The sequence below is a fragment of the Lepidochelys kempii genome, chromosome 8, assembly GCF_965140285.1.
Source record: "Lepidochelys kempii isolate rLepKem1 chromosome 8, rLepKem1.hap1, whole genome shotgun sequence".
In the NCBI taxonomy this organism is placed as follows: Eukaryota; Metazoa; Chordata; order Testudines; family Cheloniidae; genus Lepidochelys; species Lepidochelys kempii.
The window spans coordinates 41,423,659-41,446,459 of NC_136387.1; the positions used below are offsets into that span (position 1 = coordinate 41,423,659).

General features: G+C 46.4%; 1 protein-coding gene across 6 annotated transcripts in view; it reads left to right on the forward strand.

Moving 5' to 3' along the window:
• ATF6 (activating transcription factor 6) overlaps nucleotides 1-22,801 on the forward strand; it is a 408,864-nt gene that overhangs the window by 52,793 nt on the left and 333,270 nt on the right. For all 6 annotated transcript variants that reach the window (XM_073356217.2, XM_073356211.2, XM_073356213.2 and 3 more), the window contains 2 exons: nucleotides 16,167-16,352; nucleotides 18,129-18,220. In XM_073356217.2, the coding sequence (XP_073212318.1) occupies nucleotides 16,167-16,352; nucleotides 18,129-18,220 (278 nt within the window). The remainder of the gene's footprint in view (nucleotides 1-16,166; nucleotides 16,353-18,128; nucleotides 18,221-22,801) is intronic.

A 22,801-nucleotide genomic window follows, 5' to 3' on the forward strand; every position in this document is an offset into this window, starting at 1 on the left:
AATCTTTTGTGGGCCCCGGCACCGGTACCATGGCCCCTGCTCTGCCTGTGCTCTGCCCTGAGGCCCCATCCCCACTTGACCTCTTCCTCCCCTAGGCCCCACCAGATGATCACACGGGGTGGAGGCTGCGGAGAGGAGCAAGTGGGATCTCAGGGGGAAGAGACTGAGTGGGGATGGGGCCTCTGGGTGGAGTGGAGGAGAGGGACAATGGTTCGGGTGCTGGGGCCTCTTCTGAGTGTGGGCCTGGCACCATTGTAAACCTGGTATTGACCAATGTAACTAAATGGGTAGGAAAAAGTGATGTAGGTCTTGTAGTGTGGGTGCTGTTAGCTCTCCATTTAGTGGAGAAACTTTTAGAACCACTGTGAAGAGCTGTAGTGGAAAAAGCCATGTGATGGGATCAGTCCCTCTGTGATTATGGCTGATTAGACCAGAATGCTATGCTTTGTGGAGATATGATTTCCCAGTCTCTAACATTAAAAAAAATTTCAATATCTTTATTGGTCAAATGAAAGCAACTTTTTGCTGAGATTAAGACATTGTCCTACAATATTTGGCTCAAAATGTTATTGTTGTGCTAATGCATGAACGCTGGAAAATTGAGCTGATTAGAAACTGCCTTGTGTGTTTGAGTGTTGCATGGTGAATGAAGTGAAAGAGCAATCAGAATTTATTAAGCAAATATATTAGACTTCAAAAATTCACTCAGTATTTTGAGGTGGTAATAAGAAATAGGTTAAAAAGAATTGTATTTCAAATGATTTTTAGCCAAACACCATTTAGTTCCCTTATGCTCCATGATGAAGAAAAGTTACACAATTGGGGAAAGGCATAGTGCTGCGATTTCTGGTTATATTTTTGCGTGTGTGGGTGGGGGAAAGGGAAATACTGTATTGAAAAGCAGATTCCACTATTTCATCTCCAGTGCAAACAGTGTTAAACTGGGGGCTCTGTGAGGAATCTGACTGTATGAGCAGACAGCTCTGGTATCACTTTCAGATGGATTTTGCAGTGAGGTCCTTCTGCCAAGTTAGCTGGGCATCAGGCATTTAACTACACAGCACTGTTGGCAAAATTTTAGCTTTGAGTTCTGGCTGCGTGTTTCTGTAGTGCTCTTAGATGAAGGTAAGGTGATTAAATAACTTTCTTTCTCATTAGCTGACCTGGCTGTTGCTTTCTGAAAGAAACAACTGTGTTTAAAAAAAAAAAAAGTTAAAACAAATCAGTTCAAGCCTCCTAGAAGAAACATTTCAAGCCTCCTAGAAGAAACCTGGGAATGGGAGGCTTGATAAAACGTTGTTCTCCAAGAAATGGCCAATGGACAAATAATGGTGAAAAAGGGCTGTAGAGAAAATGCAGTGACTGAACTTTTAACAGGATGTGATGTGAAATAAGCATCTAAGCTACATCCTTCATTGATGCAAATGGGCATAGTGCCACTGATTTCAGTGAAGCAGCACTGGTTGACACCTGCTGAAGACCTGACTTTTTATGTTGAACAGGAAAAAGATGTTAGTGAATGGCTGTGTAGGTGCTGGGTGACTTTCTGGTATGCTGATCTCCCTTCAGTAGTGCTGAGACCTTCCCCATCACCTCTTCTTTTTTGTATGGATATTTCCATCCTTATTGGCTGGGTTCAGTTTTTCTGGCACGTAGAGAGAGACAAACCGCTCCTAGTGTTCGTTCCAGTTTCTATTATGAAGCCATCTTCCTATTTTAAACAAATTATTTTCCCATTCTTCCTGTCTGTTGATGGTAAAGCCATTTTGGTTTAACTTCTTTAAAAACCTCACATAATATTTTAAAAGCCATAAGACTATATATTGGCTCCAGACCTGCTGGAAAAAGTGAATGCAGCCTTTCTCCTGTTGTGGAATTTCTCTTTGGGGGTTTCTTAGGGAACGAGTGAACCTTCTACTACAAAGCATTCTTGCTGCAAAGCACGCCCATCTCAGAATGAAATGATACTATATATTAACAGACACATCAGCCCTGTGAGTTGAGCCAAAGCACAATTAAAGACAGCACACATTTAAGAAATAAGCCTCAGAATTTTCAAAGTGCCCTAAGAGCTTAATTTAAACTCCCAAAAGGAAGAGAGTTCAGAGCCAATGTTGAGTCTCTTCTCTTGGCACTGCACCGTGGGGTTAAAACTCTCTTCTCACTGATGAAAGAGATGAGACAGTGAAAGGGGTGTGGGGTTTCTCTCCTCCCTCCATTCCCTTCCTGATTACTGTTTAACTCCACAAGTGTCCACATCACCCAGTTTTCTACAAATTTGGTGTCACCTTTGACTCTGCTCTCTTTCTTCGTATCCCCTCCCATGCCCACATCCAGGCTGCTGCCAGCCTTTATTAGCTCCTCCATTCTGCTGTCTCTAAAGCCTGCTCTGTACTCCCTGTTCTGACTGCCAGAATTTTGGTCCGTACCTTGATACTGTCCTGCCTTGGGTCCTGATTCATAAATTACAAGGTCAGGAGGGACGAGCTGACCTCCTGCGTAACAGAGGCCATAGGACTGCCCTGAATCAATTCCTCTTTGAACTAGAGCAGATCTTATAGAAAAACATCCAGTCTTGATTTAAAAATTGGCAGCGATGGAGACTCCATCACAACCTGTTCCAATGCTTAATTACCCACATTGTTTAAAAAAAATTGCCTTTCCAGCTTGTCTAGCTTCAGATTCCAGCCTCTGGATCTTGCTTAGACTGAAGAGCCCAAAGGACTTAAGCATGTGTTTAACCAGAGTCAGTGGGAGTTAAGTCTGTATTTAACTTTAAGTGCTATCCTGGATCAGAGTGCATTTTAAACATGTTTATATGTTTTGCTATACTGGAGCCTTAATTACTGCAAATTCATCCCTTTTTCTTCCCCTCTCCCTGTTTGCAGTTTATCCAGAATGCCATTGCTAAAACAACCTTCCTTTCCTGCCACTTGACTCCTGCTCTCTCTGAACCCTTTAATTGTATTGTACTTACTTTCTACATCAAATTGTACTCACGTTGTAGATGTGTACAGCTCTGTGCCAGCTTACATTACTCTTCTCTTCCTATACTTTCCCTTCCCCTCACTATCTGTGCTCCCCTCAAACTTCCCGATTAGTTACTCCCCTTGTTTCCTTGCCCCACTCTCCTTCCTTGCATTTTTCCATACCATTCCTTTCTGCTTGGAATAGGCAAAGCTTAATGAATTTCTTGAACATTTGAGGAGCATTCCAACTGCTTATAGAAATGTAATTCGTAACAGTTACATAACATTTGAGAATCATTAGCGTCTAGTTTGAGATTAGCATTTGCTAACCACTTCTAAGCATGTGTATGAACCAAATTATTTAAATGAAGACTTGCTTTAGAACAGTTCAGTCACTGCTTAATGAGGAATTGAGCCTTCCTTTGCTTGCCTATACATCCAGGCCTCTCAGCTGAAGGACCAACTGGTTGTTTGGTGTTATCTTAGAAAAAAACCCACCTGCTTTAATATCAGTGATTTCAGAAACATGTAATAAAACTCTAGTTCTTTGGAGCAATAGATAAATTTGCAACTCCCTCTTCTCAGAGTCCTGTGCTCCTGTTAGAATATGAACACTGTGTAATATGTCCTGTTGTTAGTGTTGCTGATGTTGCAGCATTATTAATGCTGCTAGTGTTGCTGTTCTTGGAGCTCCGGTGTCGACTGCACTAGCAGAAGTGCACAGTGTGGATTCAGCAGACCTCAGTGTTGTTCATAAGAAAGACCATAGGCTTGGTTCCGTGGCGAAGGCACTCGGTCAGGTTTATTGTCGACAAAGCACGGTCCTAGTGCACCATAGGAGCTACAGATACACTAACCCATGTATGCCCGCAACAAGGTATCAACTCAATCAACATAACATGATGCTGTTCCTTAGCCTTGCACAAAGGTGTGCCTCCTATGACTTCTCCTTTTATACATTGATACAGACAAGTTCCACATTACGCTCTAGATGTTGTATGCAATGTTGTTGTAGCTTTGTTGGCCCCAGAATGGTCCATTGAAATGTGTTAACTACTTACGCTAAGCCATCTGTTCAAACCTCGTATTTAACAGTGACACTTTGAGTTAGTTTCCCAGATCTGAAGAAGAATTTGGTGTAAGCTTGAAAGCTTGTCTCTCTTACCAACAGAAGTTGGTCCAATAACAGATAATTACCTCACCCATCTTGTCACTCCAGATGTTGTTAGTTACCTCCCTTATACCTTGTACCTGCTAGTTAAGAGAAAACATGTATAAGTAGGGGCATAGCGAGCAGATCGAGGGACGTGATCGTCCCCCTCTATTCGACATTGGTGAGGCCTCATCTGGAGTACTGTGTCCAGTTTTGGGCCCCACACTACAAGAAGGATGTGGATAAATTGGAGAGAGTCCAGCGAAGGGCAACAAAAATGATTAGGGGTCTGGAACACATGACTTATGAGGAGAGGCTGAGGGAACTGGGATTGTTTAGTCTGCAGAAGAGAAGAATGAGGGGGGATTTGATAGCTGCTTTCAACTACCTGAGAGGTGGTTCCAGAGAGGATGGTTCTAGACTATTCTCAGTGGTAGAAGAGGACAGGACAAGGAGTAATTGTCTCAAGTTGCAGTGGGGGAGGTTTAGGTTGGATATTAGGAAAATTTTTTTCACTAGTAGGGTGGTGAAACACTGGAATGCGTTACCTAGGGAGGTGGTGGAATCTCCTTCCTTAGAAGTTTTTAAGGTCAGGCTTGACAAAGCCCTGGCTGGGATGATTTAATTGGGGATTGGTCCTGCTTTGAGCAGAGGGTTGGACTAGATGACCTCCTGAGGTCCCTTCCAACCCTGATATTCTATGATTCTATGATCCTCATCCATTATCTGGTAATCTCCTCCTTATCGTTTTGAGGAGTTGGTGTGTTTTTGTACCATCTCTTAGGCGTGTGTTTATGTAGTTACTGGAGAGATCTGTGTGTTTTTGTACCATTCTTTCCAGTCTGGAATGTGCTTACTTGGTTAGCAGATACCTGGTGTGTTAATATTCTAACCTACTCTTGTTCATACTTTTAGTTATGTCTGTGGCTCTAGCAAGGCCTACAGTCCTAACGGTACATTATATGTCTAGCAGTGCAACTTCTCACTGCTAAAGTATATGCTTCTGAGCCCTTTATCAAGGATGTTTTGCTAAAATACATGTTATAGAATTGGGGAAGGGGGAAGTTCTATGGCTTGTATTATACAGGAGGTCAGACTAGATCAGGTGTCCCCAACGCGCTGCCTGTGGGCACAATAGCGCCCGCTGGGGCAGTTGTGTATGCCCGCAGGACACCGGGCCGCCGGAGAACCACGGCTGCCACAGAACCGCCCACCAAAATGTTGCCGGGAAGCATTGCCGTTTCTCGGCGGCATTTCAGCAGCGACGCTTCTTGCCACTGCCGCTTCTAGGCAGCGGGGCGTCTGGCGCCCCCCACAGTCTTCTGGGGATAGGAATATGCTCTTCCCACAGAAAGGTTGGGGACCACTGGACTAGATGATCACAAGGGTCCCTTCTGGCCTTGGATGCTGTGAATCTATATAGTTATTCCTAACTTCATCCAGCATACCCTAGTCCATCTGTGTATACAAAACTGTTGCAGATTTGGAACCAAATTAATGACTGGCTCAGCAGATGACAGTCCATTTTAGGTGAGGTTTTTTGCCTGTTTCCACCAGGAAAAAATCTGCAATTCTTGGTGTTGAAGTAGAGTGAGGTGCTAATCTGATAGGTAGCAATCTGAAGAAATGGTATGAGAGGTCAGACCCACGACAATTGTGTGTGTTTAATGAGGAAATGGACCTTTACTGGTACATAAATGTTAAATAGTATTATTTTCTTATTGCTAATGTTTCAGGAGTTTTGCCCTGGGGGAACGCTACCAGTACCAATAAATCGGCACTAAAAGGGTTACATGTTTTTTGTGACTGTAGCATGGACCAGATGTGATGGTTACAGCTGCACAGATGTAGCTCTCGTAAGAACATTCTAACAGATTTCGTTTGCTCGTCTAAGCAGATGTCACAGGATGAGGAAAGCATTGCAGGACTTCCTCTTTTATACTCTAGCACAGTGTTGCCCAAACTTGGGACGTCACTTGCTTAGGGAAAGCCCTTGGCGGGCTGGGCCGGTTTGTTTACCTGCCGCGTCCGCAGGTTCGGCTGATCGCGGCTCCCACTGGCCACGGTTCGCCACTGCAGGCCAGTGGCGGCTGCGGGAAGCGGTGCGGGCCAAGGGACATACTGGCTGCCACTTCCCGCAGCCCCCATTGGCCTGCAGCAGCTAACCGTCGCCAGGGGGAGCCACGGTTGGCCAAACCTGCAGACACGGCAGATAAACAAACTGGCCCGGCCCGCCAGGGGCTTTCCCTGAACAAATGGTGTCCCAAATTTGGGAAACACTACTGTAGCAACATGAACTGTTAACAAATTAATACTCAGCTTTTCAGATGAATTGGATTGGAATAAGATCAGCAGATAGTAAGGTGAATGTGAGAAGGCAGAATAATGTGCTTCTCATCTCCCAGGCTTTAGTAATAAAGCTCACCAACAGTAAGAAAGTGACAGCCTTTGAGTGCAATCAAACAAGAAGAGTCAATCTTTCGGACAACAACATATTTAATTCCAGCAGAGAAATGGGGAAGAGGTTTGAAAAACAGCCATACCTATTGCATTTAGATGTTATAATGATCTAACCAAACAGTCGGCACATGAGGGAATACAACATTCATGTGTTCCCACAGGGCCTTGTGGTTAGTATTCTGAACTGCCATGTGAAAGACAGGGCCTCAGTTCTACCGCCCAGCCTTTAGTCTTTAAAAAATGCAAGCAATTGTCCATCACCTAAAACAGGTACAACAGAGGTCTCTTATTACAGAATCTTAGGCTCTGGGCTGTGTTCATACATTTCAGTGAAAAATAAAATTCCTCTTGGGGAAGCTATACATTACTGCTGAGTTACATAGATAAGTAGATGAGAGAGTATGTTTGACTTGGGTGGAAAAAGCAATGTTTATACAGCTTTGTACTTATCCAGCTTAGAGGCAACTCCAGAAGTGTCAGATTCTTCATAAACCAGCACAGAAAGCCAGCGCACGTAAAGTTGGATGGTCTTGTCTTTTAATGTGCGCATTATCTTTTCCATTATGAGGGCCTAAAACTGTGCGTGGGGGTTTCTTTCTCTTCTGTTATGTGACTAGTGCATGTCTTGCTAATGCTAATGCTTACAAATGAGTAATTGCTGTCTCATTTTTTCATGGGATAACTCCCATCAGATGGTAAACCCAGCATTATCCAAAGTAATTCCATAGGTAGCTTAGTTCCAGTTATGTGAAAAGTTAGTTCTTCTTTGAGTGCTTGCTCATGTCGATTCCATTCTAGGTGTGTGTGCACCCACATGCGCGGTCATCTGAGATTTTTGCTTTAGCGGTATCTGTAGGGCTGGCTGTGGCACCCCCTTAAGTGTCACGCTCATGCGCTGGTATATCAGGTGCCACCGGTTTTACGTCCTCTCAGTTCCTTTTTACCGCCCGTGATGGTTAGTCGGAGTGCCTTTCTTGCTTTGCAAGGGCTAACCATTTTTCGTCTTTGGACTTCGTGCCGTAGGGCCTTGTATATAGTTGATTCTTCAGTATTTAGCGTTAAGTACCTGTTAAGTGATCTTAGTAGTTAGAGTCGCATTGGGGACTTTGCCCGAGTCTCTGGGGTTCAAGCCCTGCACTGATTGTAACAGGCCTATACCTGTTAGTGACCCCCACAGGAGCTGTCTCAAGTGCTTGGAGGAGACATAGGTAAAAGACAAGTGCCGTATCTGTAAAAACTTTTGGCTCCGCATACAGAAAGAGTGGGATATTTGACTTCCGGCTCTCCTCACAGAGTCCGCCCTCTGTTCGACCTCCAAACCATCTCGACAGGATTTGCCGAGCATCTTGGCATCAGTGTGAAGTGCACGCCCGGCACTGAGCTCTGCCCAGCACCATTTCCCGTCGCGCCATCTCCACTGTCTCCACCTCTGTGATGCCGATCACCGGAGCCACTGCCGAGATAGTCTGGGACTCGCCATTGATTGCTGGCACCAAGATCGCGGTCCCCGTCATCTTAATGTGGATTGCCTAGAGGGAGGTGCCAGTCCCCTTACTACTGGTACTGATCACCTTCCCGCTGGTCGCCATCTCGATGTTGATCCAGGTCGCCTCCCCCATGGGAGCATTCTCTATCCCACCTCCAGTCCCCCTGACACTGGTCTCCCAGTCACCGGTCCCCTCGTACCGGGCACCATTATCTGTGGTCTCTAGGCAGATCCAGGTATCCATGGCCCCTCTGTGGTCTCCGGAAGGCGGTTCCTCTGGCACTGAAGGACAGTTTAGCCTCTTGCCTAGACCTCAACGGCGTGACTGGATGACCAAGACCGCAGTGCCAGGTCAGTGGCAGCCAGGTCAGTGACCCATGCACTGGCCTTGTTGGAATGCAGGGGGAATTCCGGTCATGGCTATGCCCCCTTCGCGCCACTCGTCGGCCGCAGCCTTGGAGCAGCAGCTGCCAGCACCGACAGCACTGGGCTTGGTACAAGAGGCATGCCTGGAAGCCGAGACTGAGGAGGCTGTGCCCACTCCTAAGCTTCCCTTTCCTGCAGAGATGGAGGACCTGGGGTCCTCGCCTGTGGTACAGTCCTCATCTTTGTCCCCAGATGAGGCAGTCACAGGCCTCTCCAGGTCCAGTCTGCCAGATCACTTTAAGGACCACCACCAGGCTCTGCTTTGTTGGGTGGACGAGAACTTGGGCCTGGAAGTGGAGGAGATTGCTGAGCCGATCGACACCCTATTCAATGTCCTTTCAGCCTCTAGCCCGACTCGCGTCACACTACTGGTGCATGACGGGGTCCTCAAAATTGCCAAGTCCATCTGGCAAACCCCCTGCTCCATCCCTCCCACCTCAAAATGGGCCGAGAAGAAATACTTTGTCTTGGCCAAAAGTTTTGAATACTTGTATACTCACCCACCCACTTTCTCCGGCTCGCTGGTGGTCTCAGCAGCCAATGAGAAAGAAAAACAGGGACGTTCCGGCTTGACCCTGAAATATAATGAGGCCAAATGACTGGACTTGTTTGGGAGGAAGATTGATTACACCTCCAGTTTACAGTTTCAGGTGGCAAACCATCAGGCCCTCTTGGGCCATTACAACTTTAATTTATGGGACTCCCTCCGTAAGTTTAAGGAGTATATCCCACAGGATTTCGCCCAAGAGTTTGATACTCTGGTGCAGGAAGTCACCACAACAGCCCAGTGTTCCCTGCAAATGGCATGGGATGCAGCGGACTCAGCTGCCAGGTTGGTAGTGTCCATCCAAGACCTCCCATTCTATGGGAACGGTCTATTCTCTGACCAAACAGATGTGAGGCTGCATGGGGTGAAAGAAACCAGAGCCACCCTTTCTTGCTGAGTATGCACACACCGTAGTCAATGCTTAAGCAGTTCTGGCTGCCTCCGCCGCTGAGGCCATGGCAGCCTCGTCTGGGGTCTCCTAGAAGAAGGGACACAGATACTGGATTTAGTCGTCACCACCGTTCTACCTCCCGCTCACCTGTGCAGCCTGGCCTGGCAAAACAATCAGGAGGCCAGAAGCACTCATTATGATGGCACGCTTGAGAGTGATGCCCCAGCCAAATCCCTGGATCTGCAGATCCTTTTCCTCAACCGCTTTCACCCCTACTGTTCGGACTGGTTGTAGGTCACCTCAGACCGCTGGGTACTGGACATAGTACCTTGGGGCTATACCCTGCAATTTTCAGCCACCCCTCCTTCTCACCCCCCCTTCCCTCTTCAGGGACCCTTCTTGTGAGCAATTCCTTGTTCAGGAAGTTTGAAAACCTTTTGCACCTGGGGGCAGTAGAAGAGGTCCCTTGGGATATGAATGGAAAGGGGTTCTACTCCTGGTACTTCCTAATTCTGAAAGCAAAAGGAGGCCTCAGACCCATCCTAGAACTGCATCGCATCAACCAGTCTCTCAAGAAGTTGAAGTTTTGCATGATTTCCCTGGCTTCCATCATCCCCTCCCTAGATCCATGAGACTGGTACGCCGCTCTCGATTTACGGGATGCTTATTTCTACATTTCCGTATTCCCGGGTCACAGGTGTTTCCTCCGCTTCATAGTGGGCAGGCGCCATTTTTAATTCATGGCACTGCCCTTTGGCCTGTTTTCGTCCCCAAGGGTGTTCACAAAATGCATGGTGCTAGTGGCGGCTTACTTGAGACATTGAGGGGTCCAGATTTTCTGGTATTTCAACCACTGGCTCATCAAGGGCAGGTCTCGGGAGCAGGTGCAGAGGATCCTCCATCTGGTATGTTCCACCTGCCAGGATCCAGGCCTGTTAATAAACAAAAAAGTCCACATTGATGCCAAACCAGCACGTAGAATTCATCGGGGCGGTCCCTGACTCCATGCGAGCCAGAGCCTTCCTTCTGGAAGCGTATTTTCAGGCCGTGTCAGACTTGATCTCCCCTTTAAAGAAGCACCTGCTCACTACGGCCCACACCTGCCTACGTCTGATGGGCCATGTGGTAATGTGCATATATGTGGTCACCCATGCTCGACTCCATCTACGGCCTCTGCAAGCATGGCTGGCCTTGGTCTATATTCCCAGCAGACATGGGCTGGACCAGGTGGTCAGGGTGCTGAACCACATCCTATGATCCCTGCATTGGTGGTAGGACCCCAACTCGGTGCTGCAGGGAGTTCACTTCGTGACCCCGTCCCCGTCGTTGACCCTGGTTTCCGAAGATTCAGATCTGGGCTGGGGAGCTGACCTGGGTGAGGTGAGCACCCTGGGCCACTGCCTGCGGGATGATCTCGCCCTCCATATCAACGTCAGCAAGCTCAGGGTGGTTCACTTGGCCTGCTGGGAATTCTTGCCTCACCTGGAAGGCAAGGGGGTGCAGGTCCTAACGGACAGTATTACATCAATGTATTACATCAACGGACAGGGTGGTGCCAGGTCCTCGGCCCTTTGTCAGGAGGTGCTCAGTCTTCGGGACTTTTGTGTCCAGCATGCCATTCATCTGGTCGCAGATCACCTCAGCAGGTCCTTCTTGTCTTGCCATGAATTGTTGTTCCATCTGGAGGTGGTCAACATAATCTTCCAGAGGTGGGGGACTCTCCAGGTGGACCTATTTGCGTCCAGGCAGAACAGAAAGCGCCATGTATTCTGTTCTATTCAGTGTCTGGACAGAGATTCCCTTGCGGACGCCTTCCTCATTCCATGGTCAGGAGTGCTGATGTATGCCTTCCTGCCAGTGCTGTTAATTCACATGGTCCTCATGAAAGTCAAGCAGGACAGAGCGATGATTATCCTAGTAGCTCCCGCATGGCCCTGTCCTATCAGCACTGGTTCAGCATGTTGCTGAGCCTTTCGGCAGCCACCCCTCTTCTACTGCCTCTTTGGTCGGATCTGCTGTCCCAGAACCACGGCAATCTCCAGCACCGGAACCTGGCAGCGCTGCACTTGACGGCTTGGCTACTGCATGGCTAAGCGCAGATGAGCGGGCATGCTCGACCCGTGTTCAGCAGGTCTTGCTGTGGCAGGAACTCCTCTACCAGGGCAACCTACCTGGCTAAATGGAAGAGTTTTGTGTGCTGGGTCTTGGAGCAGCCTCTTTGGGCCGAGTAGGCCTCGCTGCAGGATATATTGGATTATCTGCTGCACCTCAAACTTGAAGGGTTGTCCCTCTCTTTGATCAAAGTCCATCTGGCCACCATTTCAGCATTGCATTCTCCATTCCAAGGCAGGTCTCTCTTCGCAGATCCTATGACAGTGTGGTTTTTGAAGGGTCTGGAGCTCCTCTATTTACACATCTGGGGCCCGGTTCCTCCCAGGACCTGAATCTTGTGCTGTCAAAGCTATGAGGTCTCCCTTTGAGTCTCTGGCTTCCTGCTCCCTCCTGCTTCTCTCCTGAAAGGTTTTGTTCCTGGTTGCAACAACACTGGCCCGCAGGATGTCTGAGATCAGGGCGCTCACCTCGGAGCCACCCTATACAGTCTTCTACAAGGACAATGTCCAGCTGCACCTGCATCCAGCATTTCTGCCCAAGTTTGTTTCTCAGTTTCATACTTGTCAGTCTTCTGTCCAAATCCCCATGCGTTGGATGAGGAACGCAGGCTTCACACCCTGGACATCAGGAGGGTGCTGGCATTCTACATAAGTAGAACGAAGCCATTCCATAAGTCAATGCAATTGTTCTTTGCTGTGGCAGACAGGATGAAATGTCGCCCAGTGTCTGCTCAGAGGATTTCGCCCAGGATCACAGCCTGCATCTGCTACTGTTATAAGCTGGCGAAGGTGCCTCAGCTGGTGATTGTGACGGCACACTCAACTAGGGCACAGGCATCAATCGGCAGCCTTCCTGGCACAGGTACTGATCCAAGAGATCTGTTGGGCCGCTACCTGGTCATCATCCACACATTTGCATCGCATTACACGCTGACCCAGCAGGCTTGAGACGACGCTGACTTTGGCAGAGCAGTGCTGCAAGACTGTGAACTCCGAGTCCACCTCCATTGATACTGCTTGTGAGTCACCTAGAATGGAATTGACATGAGCAAGCACTTGAAGAAGAAAAAATGGTAACTCACCTTTCGTAACTATTGTTCTTCGAGATGTGTTGCTCATGTCCATTCCATTACCCACCCTCCTGCTCCTCTGTCGGAGCTGTTGGCAAGAAGGAACTGAGACAGCATAGGGCCGGCGGCGCCTGAAATACCAGCGCGTGAGTGCGGCACTCAAGGTGGCACCTTCCCGGCCCTATGCCTGTTGCTAAGGCAAAAATCTCCAATGACCGCACACATGGGCGTGCACACACCAAGAATGGAATGGACATGAGCAATACATCTTGAAGAACAACAGTGACAAAAGGTGGCCAACCATTTTTTCCATAACTTGTTAGCAGAATAATTGTCCTGTGGGACATTCCTACCACATTACGTGGAGTGGTAGTGAGCACATGGTTAAGGCAGTGCCAGATGTCACATGTTAGGGGCTTAAAGTTTGCTCAGAACAGTATTATTTGTAGGACTAATTTGAAATGGCAACTTCAGTTTGTAAAGTGCTTGAATTTTGTAGGTAACTTTGAAGATGAGAGGACAATATGAGCCTAGTTATTAGTGTTGTAAAAAAACACTATTTAGGGGGAAAACTTTCCCATACTTATTTTGGACTTCTTTTTAAAAGAAAATATACAAGACATATGACATTATATGTAGCTCTTTAATATGTGGTTGAGCCGTTAATTCTAGTGTTTAAGTTTTGGCATGTTCTGAATGTCTGCTATGAGTCAAAAAATTATTGTATAGTTCAGCATATTCATAAACGATCTGGAATGTGGGCTGTTGTGAGTTAACAAAATTTGCAGACTATGCAAAATTAATTAAGATAGTTAAGTCCAAAGCTGACTGAGAAGAGTTACCAAGGTGGTAGGGAGATAGCTCAGTGGTTTGAGCATTGGCCTGCTAAACCCAGGGTTGTGAGTTCAATCGTTGAGGGGGCCATTTAGGGATCTGGGACAAAAATTGGGGATTGGTCCTGCTTTGAGCAGGGGGTTGGACTAGATGACCTCTTGAGGTCCCTTCTAATCCTGATATTCTATGATTCAATGAATTGGGTGACTGGGCAACAAAATGGCAGATGAAATTCAGTGTTGATAAATGCAAACATTGGAAAAAATAGTGCCAGTTATATGTACAAAAAGAATGGCTATACTGGGTCAGACCATTGCTCCATCCAGCACAGTATTCTCTCTTTTGACAGTGAATGGTGCCATGTGCTTCCAAGGGAATGAATAGAACACACCAACTTATTGAGTGATCCATACCCTGTCATCCAGTCCCAGCTTCTGGCAGTCAGAGATTTAGGGAAACCCAGAGCATGAGGTTGCATCCCGAACCATCTTGGCTGATTACCATTGATGGATCTATCGTCCATCAACTACTGTGTGAATGTGGAATATGTTGATGATCTTACATTTCCAATATAATACTGATTATCTGGACTCTGGGTAGTTGAAGCGCTCTCAGCCTCCAGACTATATCATATCCAAATGCCTTGCTTATCTAAAACCCTGTTTTCTTAAAAGGCTTTATATGCTTGTAAGATCTAGTGTGTTTTGCAGTATCTGAAAAGAGTCAGCAGTGACCAGAAACGTGTTTGTGCACAAAGCTCAATGCTTACAGAGAACATTAAAAAAATACCCCCCCCTCCAAGAAGTTGGAATAAGTACACACAGCTTAATTTTCACAGGATTGTGTCAGTGGCAGCAGACTATCCATATTATAAATGATCTTTACAGAACGCAATTAGATCAGCAGGGAGAGAAGCCAAAACCTTAGTGCATTGTAGCTTGTTTTCTTGGTCTCTGTAACCCTGCTGTAATATCATGAAGAAGAATAGTGAAATGTGAGCCACGTGGCTTCTTCAGAATGATAGAATGACTGTCAGTGTCTGCAAGGAAAATTAGCTGCAAATGCTGCACAGCAAAATACTGTAGTTATGAGACAGTTATCTGCAAGAAGGAAACTTAAAGTGGCCACAAATAACCTTAACTTTGTCTCTTGTATTTGCCTCAACCAAAGCTTTCTGGCTTGCAGAGTTTACGGACTCTGCTATTCTTTTATCATTCTACTGATTTTCACAAACCCTACTCCCAAAATTATTCAAATTCTATTCCTTTTTAATAAATTATGTGCCTTTTTAATACTCTAACAGTTGTAAGCCACTAGTGTGTCCATTATTAGGCTATTGGAGTACTCTTCAGGTGGATGAAAACAATTAGCTTTCAGTCTTGTATGTCTCCACTGCACTCCAGGCCGATACAAATGTAACAACAATACAGACCCTGTTGTGGTTTATTGGAAGTTGTTCCTTATCTTTAACTATGCGTCTCCATGATAAAGCAAGAACACAGTTCCCATTCCTAGCCTATGCAGAAAAGAAACTCAATGGAAGATTTGTTAAGGCAAACTAACTCCAGATAATGCTAGTGTGGACCATGACCGTTCTTGTCTTTAACAGGGTGCTTTCAGGTCAGCTTAGGTGTCAAATTTATATTTTTATTAAATTGATCAATGGAAATGTTTCTGTGCTTGGTTTTATTCCAGTTGAAGCAGTGTCTAGTGTCAGGTTGGGATGTTGAGAGAGAAGGTGCTGGAACAAACTGCTAAATTAAAGAGCAGCAAGGCCTCCATTCTCATCCTCCTTGACCTTTGACATGGTCAACCACTCTGTACTTTTTAAAATCCTGTCCTCTGTTGGCTTTTCCTGCTTCTCTTCCTGCCTGTTCAGTCCCTCCGTTGGCAACTCATTTGGTTCAGTAAATGGGACTTAGTGTAAATGAGAATCAGGCCCAGAGTTTGGAAGGATAAATTCTTAGGCTTTAGGTTATAAACGAAAATTGAAGGCAATAGAAAGAAACTTCCCCTGCAATGCAGTGCAAGGTTGTTGCCTGCAAACGCAAGAGTTTATTTACCAGTGCCTTGTTCAGTCCAGTTTTAAATAGCCCCTGAAATAGTATCCCAAGGGGACTGGTAGAAATCTCATGAGTTAAAGTCACTATTTAAAAATTTCCTGACATTGAGGCTACATTTTCTTTAATTTCATTCTGTTGCTCTTCATCCTCCCAATACCACCGTGCGCAATCCTGTCTGTTTGATGCTCATACCTGTTGGTTACAGTATGCTGTAAGGCATATAATCACTATAGTTTTTGACTGTGTCCCCTCTTAGTCAAGATTTTTACAAGCTGTGCATGTTAAGTTCTTTACCTTTCCTCATAAATTGGTCCCTAAAAATCATTTGCTGGACAAGCACATTGCTGCACAAGCACAGCAGTTGTTCTGCACTCCTGTATATGGTGGGAACCAGTTTGTGCCAAGGAAATATGAAAGTACAGGTCAGAGAAGAGAAGAAATTGGGACATAATTCTTTCATTCCCTTTGTGAGCTAATTCTTGGGGGTGTAACCTGATAAGAGACTAGATGCTGCAATGATGAACACATTAGGAACTTTTGGATAGAAGTGCTCAGTTGGCTGAAAAAGTGGCAGAGCAGAAATTGTGTATGAGATGACCAATGTGCATGTAGGTTAGGGTTCCCCATTTTAACCGGACTGCTTGGTCCCCATCTAGAGTAACCTCCTGAGAAGACAGCAGCGCATGATCAAAAACCGGGAGTCAGCCTGCCAGTCACGCAGGAAGAAGAAGGAATACATGTTGGGGCTGGAGGCCAGGCTGAAGGCTGCCTTGCTGGAGAATGAGCAGCTCAAGAGAGAGAATGGTTCACTGAAGAGGCAGCTGGATGAATTGGTGTTAGAGGTAAGAAGTGTTTGTGGAAGGACGAAATCCATGCAGTGATTTGTTTAGAACAGCATGGTAATGAACTTGTGTTGGTACAGGCATCATAATGGCATGTGCCAACAACTGGGGGCAATAGGGATGGCTGTTACGGACCTCTGTCGGCTATTAGTTTAAAATAATGCACATGTTCATCATTTTCCCCCTTCCTTTTCCCTCACCCGCTGGTCTGGAGCCAGAGTCCCCATGTCAGCATGCTGTCTAGATGCACTGCTAGATGCATCATTTCTGAATTACGTTTGTTTACTTACACAGCTAATTACCATTGTTAATTAAATTGGTATTTGAACGAAACTCCACACTAAATTAAGTGATGTGCTTCTCACATGCAGTTATGCTCCCTCCATGCCCTCATTCAGAATTGTTGGCATAGAAGCCTAGAGTGATGCTAGAAGGGGCCACTGTGATTATCTGGTCTATCCTATAGGACTTAGGCCATAGGACTTAGTCCTAGAGCATATCTTTTTAGAAAAACACCCAATCTTGATTTAAAAATTGTCACTCCATCCCTATGCTGCTCTTTGTTCTTCTTTCCCCACATGATTGGGAGGGTGTTTCTGCTTCTCAAGCAATAACTGCAGCAGAAGGAAACCAAGTGACAGTCCTAGTCAGTTTCCCTTTTTTCTCCTGCTTGGACATGCTGTGTGCAGGAGCAGCACTGGTAGGAGCCTCTGCTTTCGCTGGCATGGAAGAAGGGAGAAACGATCTGCAGGACAATTTCAGGATTGCAGATTTCTGTGCGATAGCTTCCAAATGTTAACCCTGCTACATAATTCCCATTATAATTCACTTCAGTTTCCTTTAGCAACTGTCTGCGGAAAAGAGATTATTCTGGAGACTTCCTTAAATACCTCATGCTCCAGCAAGGTGTCTTTATTTCAGATCAAACCCATTAAAGGTGACTGAAAGAGGGGCTGAAAAAGCAAGTGTTAGACTGGCCTTTGTAGTATCTAAATGTGTGAAGAAGGCCTGGAAAGGTCTCCCTTTCCTCAATTTTGTCTACACTACACAGCTTTTAGTGACATGGCTGTTTCGCTACAGCCATGCTGCTAGAAGTCATGCAGCGTAGCCGCTGTTTGTTGGCTCTCCTGCTAACATAAAAGTTCCACCCCCAACAAGTGGCATTCATGCTGTTCACTCTGGTGCTCATCATGGAAAAATTGTGGGGGTTTTTTTTGGCAGTGGGTGAGGGAGGTTAACACCTCTGAAAGACAAAAGGTTTGTCGTTCAACTGCCAATGTAGACATACCTTAGGAGAAATGGGTTCATTCCCGTCTCTGCCACAGACTCCCTGATGGCTTTGGGGAAGTCACTCTGGACCTCATCTTTCCATCTGTACAATGGGGATAATAGGACTGCCCTGTTTCAAGGGGGTGGGGAGGGGGAAAGGATTAATATATTACAGACTGTGAGGTGTTGATACTATGGTGATAGGAGGCAGATAGCCTTAGTTTTAATTCCTTGTTGTAAATCTATTGGTTCTTCAGTTGTCCATAGAAAATTTGGTAGATGGGACTTGAATGGAATGTAAAAAAAGACTAGATATATTTTTAAATAGGTCTGACTGCACTCATACATCTTTATGAAAAAGGGGAAGCTCATTTTTACCTCTGAAGTTTTACGCTTTGCAAGTCATCCTTAATATAAAAGGAAACAACAGGAGTTAGAATGTCTGAAATGCATTTGTGTTTTTAAACCCTCACTTACACTGTATGTGCGCTCTGTCTCCCTGTTTAGAACCAGAATCTTAAAATCCCTTCTCCAAAGAGAAGAGCTGTGTGTGTGATGGTGATATTGGCCTTTGTAATGTTGAACTATGGCCCACTTAGGTAAGTTGCCTTCCTCCATCCTCTCCCTACAACAATAGAATTAATTATTGATTTAACTCCATCGTCTTGATTATCTCCTCCCCACCACCAGTTAATTTCTACCTGGATCTTTAATACTGTCTGTCTGGTGGTGGGAGGCCATGGACTCACAGCATAGTTTTTTGCTATCTTCCACGCTAAGAGAGCTTCTCAGTAGTTGACTTGTTACCACGTAATGTAACAGTGAATGATACTGGGGGTGGGGTGGGGGTGTATTCCAATTCCCCCCCACCCCCTTTTCTTTCTCCACTCTCAATTTTTGAAAGTTGGAGAAGCTTTGAAAAGTAATAGTTGAAAAAGGGATGGGGAGGATCTCTTGATATAATTTACTCTCTTGCATTCAGTGATAAAAAGGGGAGAAAATAAATCCCAAGTTTCAAAATGATTTTGGTTTTCAAAAACAAGTGAAAATCTCAATTCAAAACAATTTAAAAAAAATCAAATGACAAGTTCTCACACACAAAAAAAACCCCTTAGTTTTTGTGAAACCCCATTTCTCCCTCTTTTTTTGGGGAAAAAAAATCCTGTTGTCTCTTGCTCCTTGACTTTGATACAGTCAGTCTTAAAATTTGGCTCTTGTGTCAGCATCCCTTTCAGCTGAGCAGCTGGAGTTAGTTTAGAAACAAAATAATTACTCCTGAGGACATTCTGTGCCAAAAAAATTAAAAATTCTGCACACAATATTTTAAAATTCTGCAAATTTTATTTGTCAAATAAATGTGGAGGTTCCAGTATGACACTGGGGAGCACAGGCCACTGGCTGCACAGAAGTGGGAGATCACTGTGCAGGTCCCACCCCTCTTTCCCCCAGTACACAGACTCAGCAGTGAGGCTGCACACAACCCTGACACAGGGCAAGGACTGTGCCTGCCCCAGAAACACCCCAGGGTTCTTCCCCTCTTTGCCAGGTGCACCAGCTGTGGGCAGACAGACTGAGCAAGGCAGGATCCAAGTGTGGAGGTGCTTAGTGTGGGGTATCCAGATGTGGGTTGAGAGGGTTCTGTGCGGAGCAATCTGTGTGAGCAGCTCAGTGGGGGATCTGGATGCACAGGGGCTTGTTGAGGGGTTCTTGGTGCAATAGTAATGGGACTCTGCAGGGGGCTCCAGGTGAAGGTGGTTGGGGCTAAGCAAGAGGGGGGGGTTGGGGGGATAGAGCTTGGCAGGGGGTCTGGATGTTGGGGCTTAGTGGGGGGTCCAGATGCTGGGGGAGTAGGACTCCGCATGCAGCTGGTTGGGGCTTGGTGGGGTGGGATCTGTGTGTGGGTGGCTTGTTGGGGTGGTCCAGGTGAAGTGGGGCTCATCAGGGGGTTCTGAGTGCGGGGGAGGTAAGGCTCGGCAGGAGGGTCTGGGTATGAGGGGGTCTGCATGCATAGGGGAGCAGCTCCCTGTACAGCTGAAGAGCAATGGGTGCAGGAAGCAGGGCAGGGGAGGAGAGAGAGAAGAGGCAGTTTGCAGAGTTTCCTGCAGCTGGGAGAAGAAACCTAGGGGTGGGTCTGACCCGGCTCTGGATGCCATGCCAGGAGAGAGGAAGTCCCGTCCTCCCCAGCCCAGCCAGGACTAGCAGCTGAGCCCACAGGGTAGGAGCCACCAGCTGGGTCTTCCCCAGCCCCCTGCCCCAGAGGCCCCTACCTCTCTGCCACCTGCCCTGGGCACCCAAAACATACTGCTGGGGAGGAGCACATGACCGCTCTTGTGGCTTCCCTTTGCTTCCCCATGAGGAAGTCATTTTTCTGCAGGGAAGCAAAGAAATCTTCAGGGGATATACATTCTGTGCATGTGCAGTAGCGCAGAATCCTCCCATGAGCATATACTAATGTATTTGTTCTATTATCATGGAACTTTTGTCTGGCTCTTGGGTGCTTCCCCATAAAGAGTCACAGTAGGCATGGCTTAAACTTGTGAGTTCCTCTTGTTTTCCTTCTCCGTCATGGGCACATTCCTCATTACAGCAGGGCCAGGCTTCTGGATGTGTAAGTTATAGTCCAAACTGTTTAGTCTTTTCTGATAATCTGATGTACAAAATTCCCATCAGAACAAGAAAGCAATGCTGCAGAGAGAATGTTGTGAATTCCCTTTGATTCACTAGTTGCCTGTGGACCAAACAATGTCCAGTTGAACATAAAGCATATGCGCTATTGCTTTTTAAGCTGGGAATTTAAATTAATGTAGATAGCCAAGGGAGCAAGTGAAGGTCTTTTGGTAGAACACCCAGTGGTCACAGAGTGAGGGATCGGGAAAGAACTCCAGGATACGGACCCTGGACTTCAGGAAAGCAGACTTCGACTCCCTCAGGGAACGGATGGCCAGGATCCCCTGGGGGACTAACTTGAAGGGGAAAGGAGTCCAGGAGAGCTGGCTGTATTTCAAGGAATCCCTGTTGAGGTTACAGGGACAAACCATCCCGATGAGTCGAAAGAATAGTAAATATGGCAGGCGACCAGCTTGGCTTAATGGTGAAATCTTAGCGGATCTTAAACATAAAAAAGAAGCTTACAAGAAGTGGAAGGTTGGACATATGACCAGGGAAGAGTATAAAAATATTGCTTGGGCATGTAGGAATGTTATCAGGAGGGCCAAATCGCACCTGGAGCTGCAGCTAGCCAGAGATGTTAAGAGTAACAAGAAGGGTTTCTTCAGGTATGTTGGCAACAAGAAGAAAGCCAAGGAATGTGTGGGCCCCTTACTGAATGAGGGAGGCAACCTAGTGACAGAGGATGTGGAAAAAGCTAATGTACTCAATGCTTTTTTTGCCTCTGTTTTCACTAACAAGGTCAGCTCCCAGACTGCTGCGCTGGGCATCACAAAATGGGGAATAGATGGCCAGCCCTCTGTGGAGATAGAGGCGGTTAGGGACTATTTAGAAAAGCTGGACGTGCACCAGTCCATGGGGCCGGACGAGTTGCATCCGAGAGTGCTGAAGGAATTGGCGGCTGTGATTGCAGAGCCATTGGCCATTATCTTTGAAAACTCGTGGCGAACCGGGGAAGTCCCGGATGACTGGAAAAAGGCTAATGTAGTGCCAATCTTTAAAAAAGGGAAGAAGGAGGATCCTGGGAACTACAGGCCAGTCAGCCTCACTTCAGTCCCTGGAAAAATCATGGAGCAGGTCCTCAAAGAATCAATCCTGAAGCACTTGCATGAGAGGAAAGTGATCAGGAACAGCCAGCATGGATTCACCAAGGGAAGGTCATGCCTGACTAATCTAATCGCCTTTTATGATGAGATTACTGGTTCTGTGGATGAAGGGAAAGCAGTGGATGTATTGTTTCTTGACTTTAGCAAAGCTTTTGACACGGTCTCCCACAGTATTCTTGTCAGCAAGTTAAGGAAGTATGGGCTGGATGAATGCACTACAAGGTGGGTAGAAAGCTGGCTAGATTGTCGGGCTCAACGGGTAGTGATCAATGGCTCCATATCTAGTTGGCAGCCAGTATCAAGTGGAGTACCCCAAGGGTCGGTCCTGGGGCCAGTTTTGTTCAATATCTTCATAAATGATCTGGAGGATGGTGTGGATTGCACTCTCAGCAAATTTGCGGATGATACTAAACTGGGAGGAGTGGTAGATACGCTGGAGGGGAGGGATAGGATACAGAAAGACCTAGACAAATTGGAGGATTGGGCCAAAAGAAATCTGATGAGGTTCAATAAGGATAAGTGCAGGGTCCTGCACTTGGGACGGAAGAACCCAATGCACAGCTACAGACTAGGGACCAAATGGCTAGGCAGCAGTTCTGCGGAAAAGGACCTAGGGGTGACAGTGGACGAGAAGCTGGATATGAGTCAGCAGTGTGCCCTTGTTGCCAAGAAGGCCAATGGCATTTTGGGCTGTATAAGTAGGGGCATAGCGAGCAGATCGAGGGACGTGATCGTTCCCCTCTATTCGACATTGATGAGGCCTCATCTGGAGTACTGTGTCCAGTTTTGGGCCCCACACTTCAAGAAGGATGTGGATAAATTGGAGAGAGTCCAGCGAAGGGCAACAAAAATGATTAGGGGACTGGAACACATGAGTTATGAGGAGAGGCTGAGGGAGCTGGGATTGTTTAGCCTGCAGAAGAGAAGAATGAGGGGGGATTTGATAGCTGCTTTCAACTACCTGAAAGGGGGTTCCAAAGAGGATGCCTCTAGACTGTTCTCAGTGGTAGCAGATGACAGAACGAGGAGTAATGGTCTCAAGTTGCAGTGGGGGAGGTTTAGATTGGATATTAGGAAAAACTTTTTCACTAAGAGGGTGGTGAAACACTGGAATGCGTTACCTAGGGAGGTGGTAGAATCTCCTTCCTTAGAGGTTTTTAAGGTCAGGCTTGACAAAGCCCTGGCTGGGATGATTTAACTGGGAATTGGTCCTGCTTTGAGCAGGGGGTTGGACTAGATGACCTTCTGGGGTCCCTTCCAACCCTGATATTCTATTCTATGATTCCACTCCCTCCCAGGTCTGTTATAAATAAGTCTTTAGCATAATGGAGAAAAAAACAAAGCTGGTTTTTGGGGGGGGAGGGGGACGGATTCTGGTACTTACATCCCTATTCACTAAACCTGGCT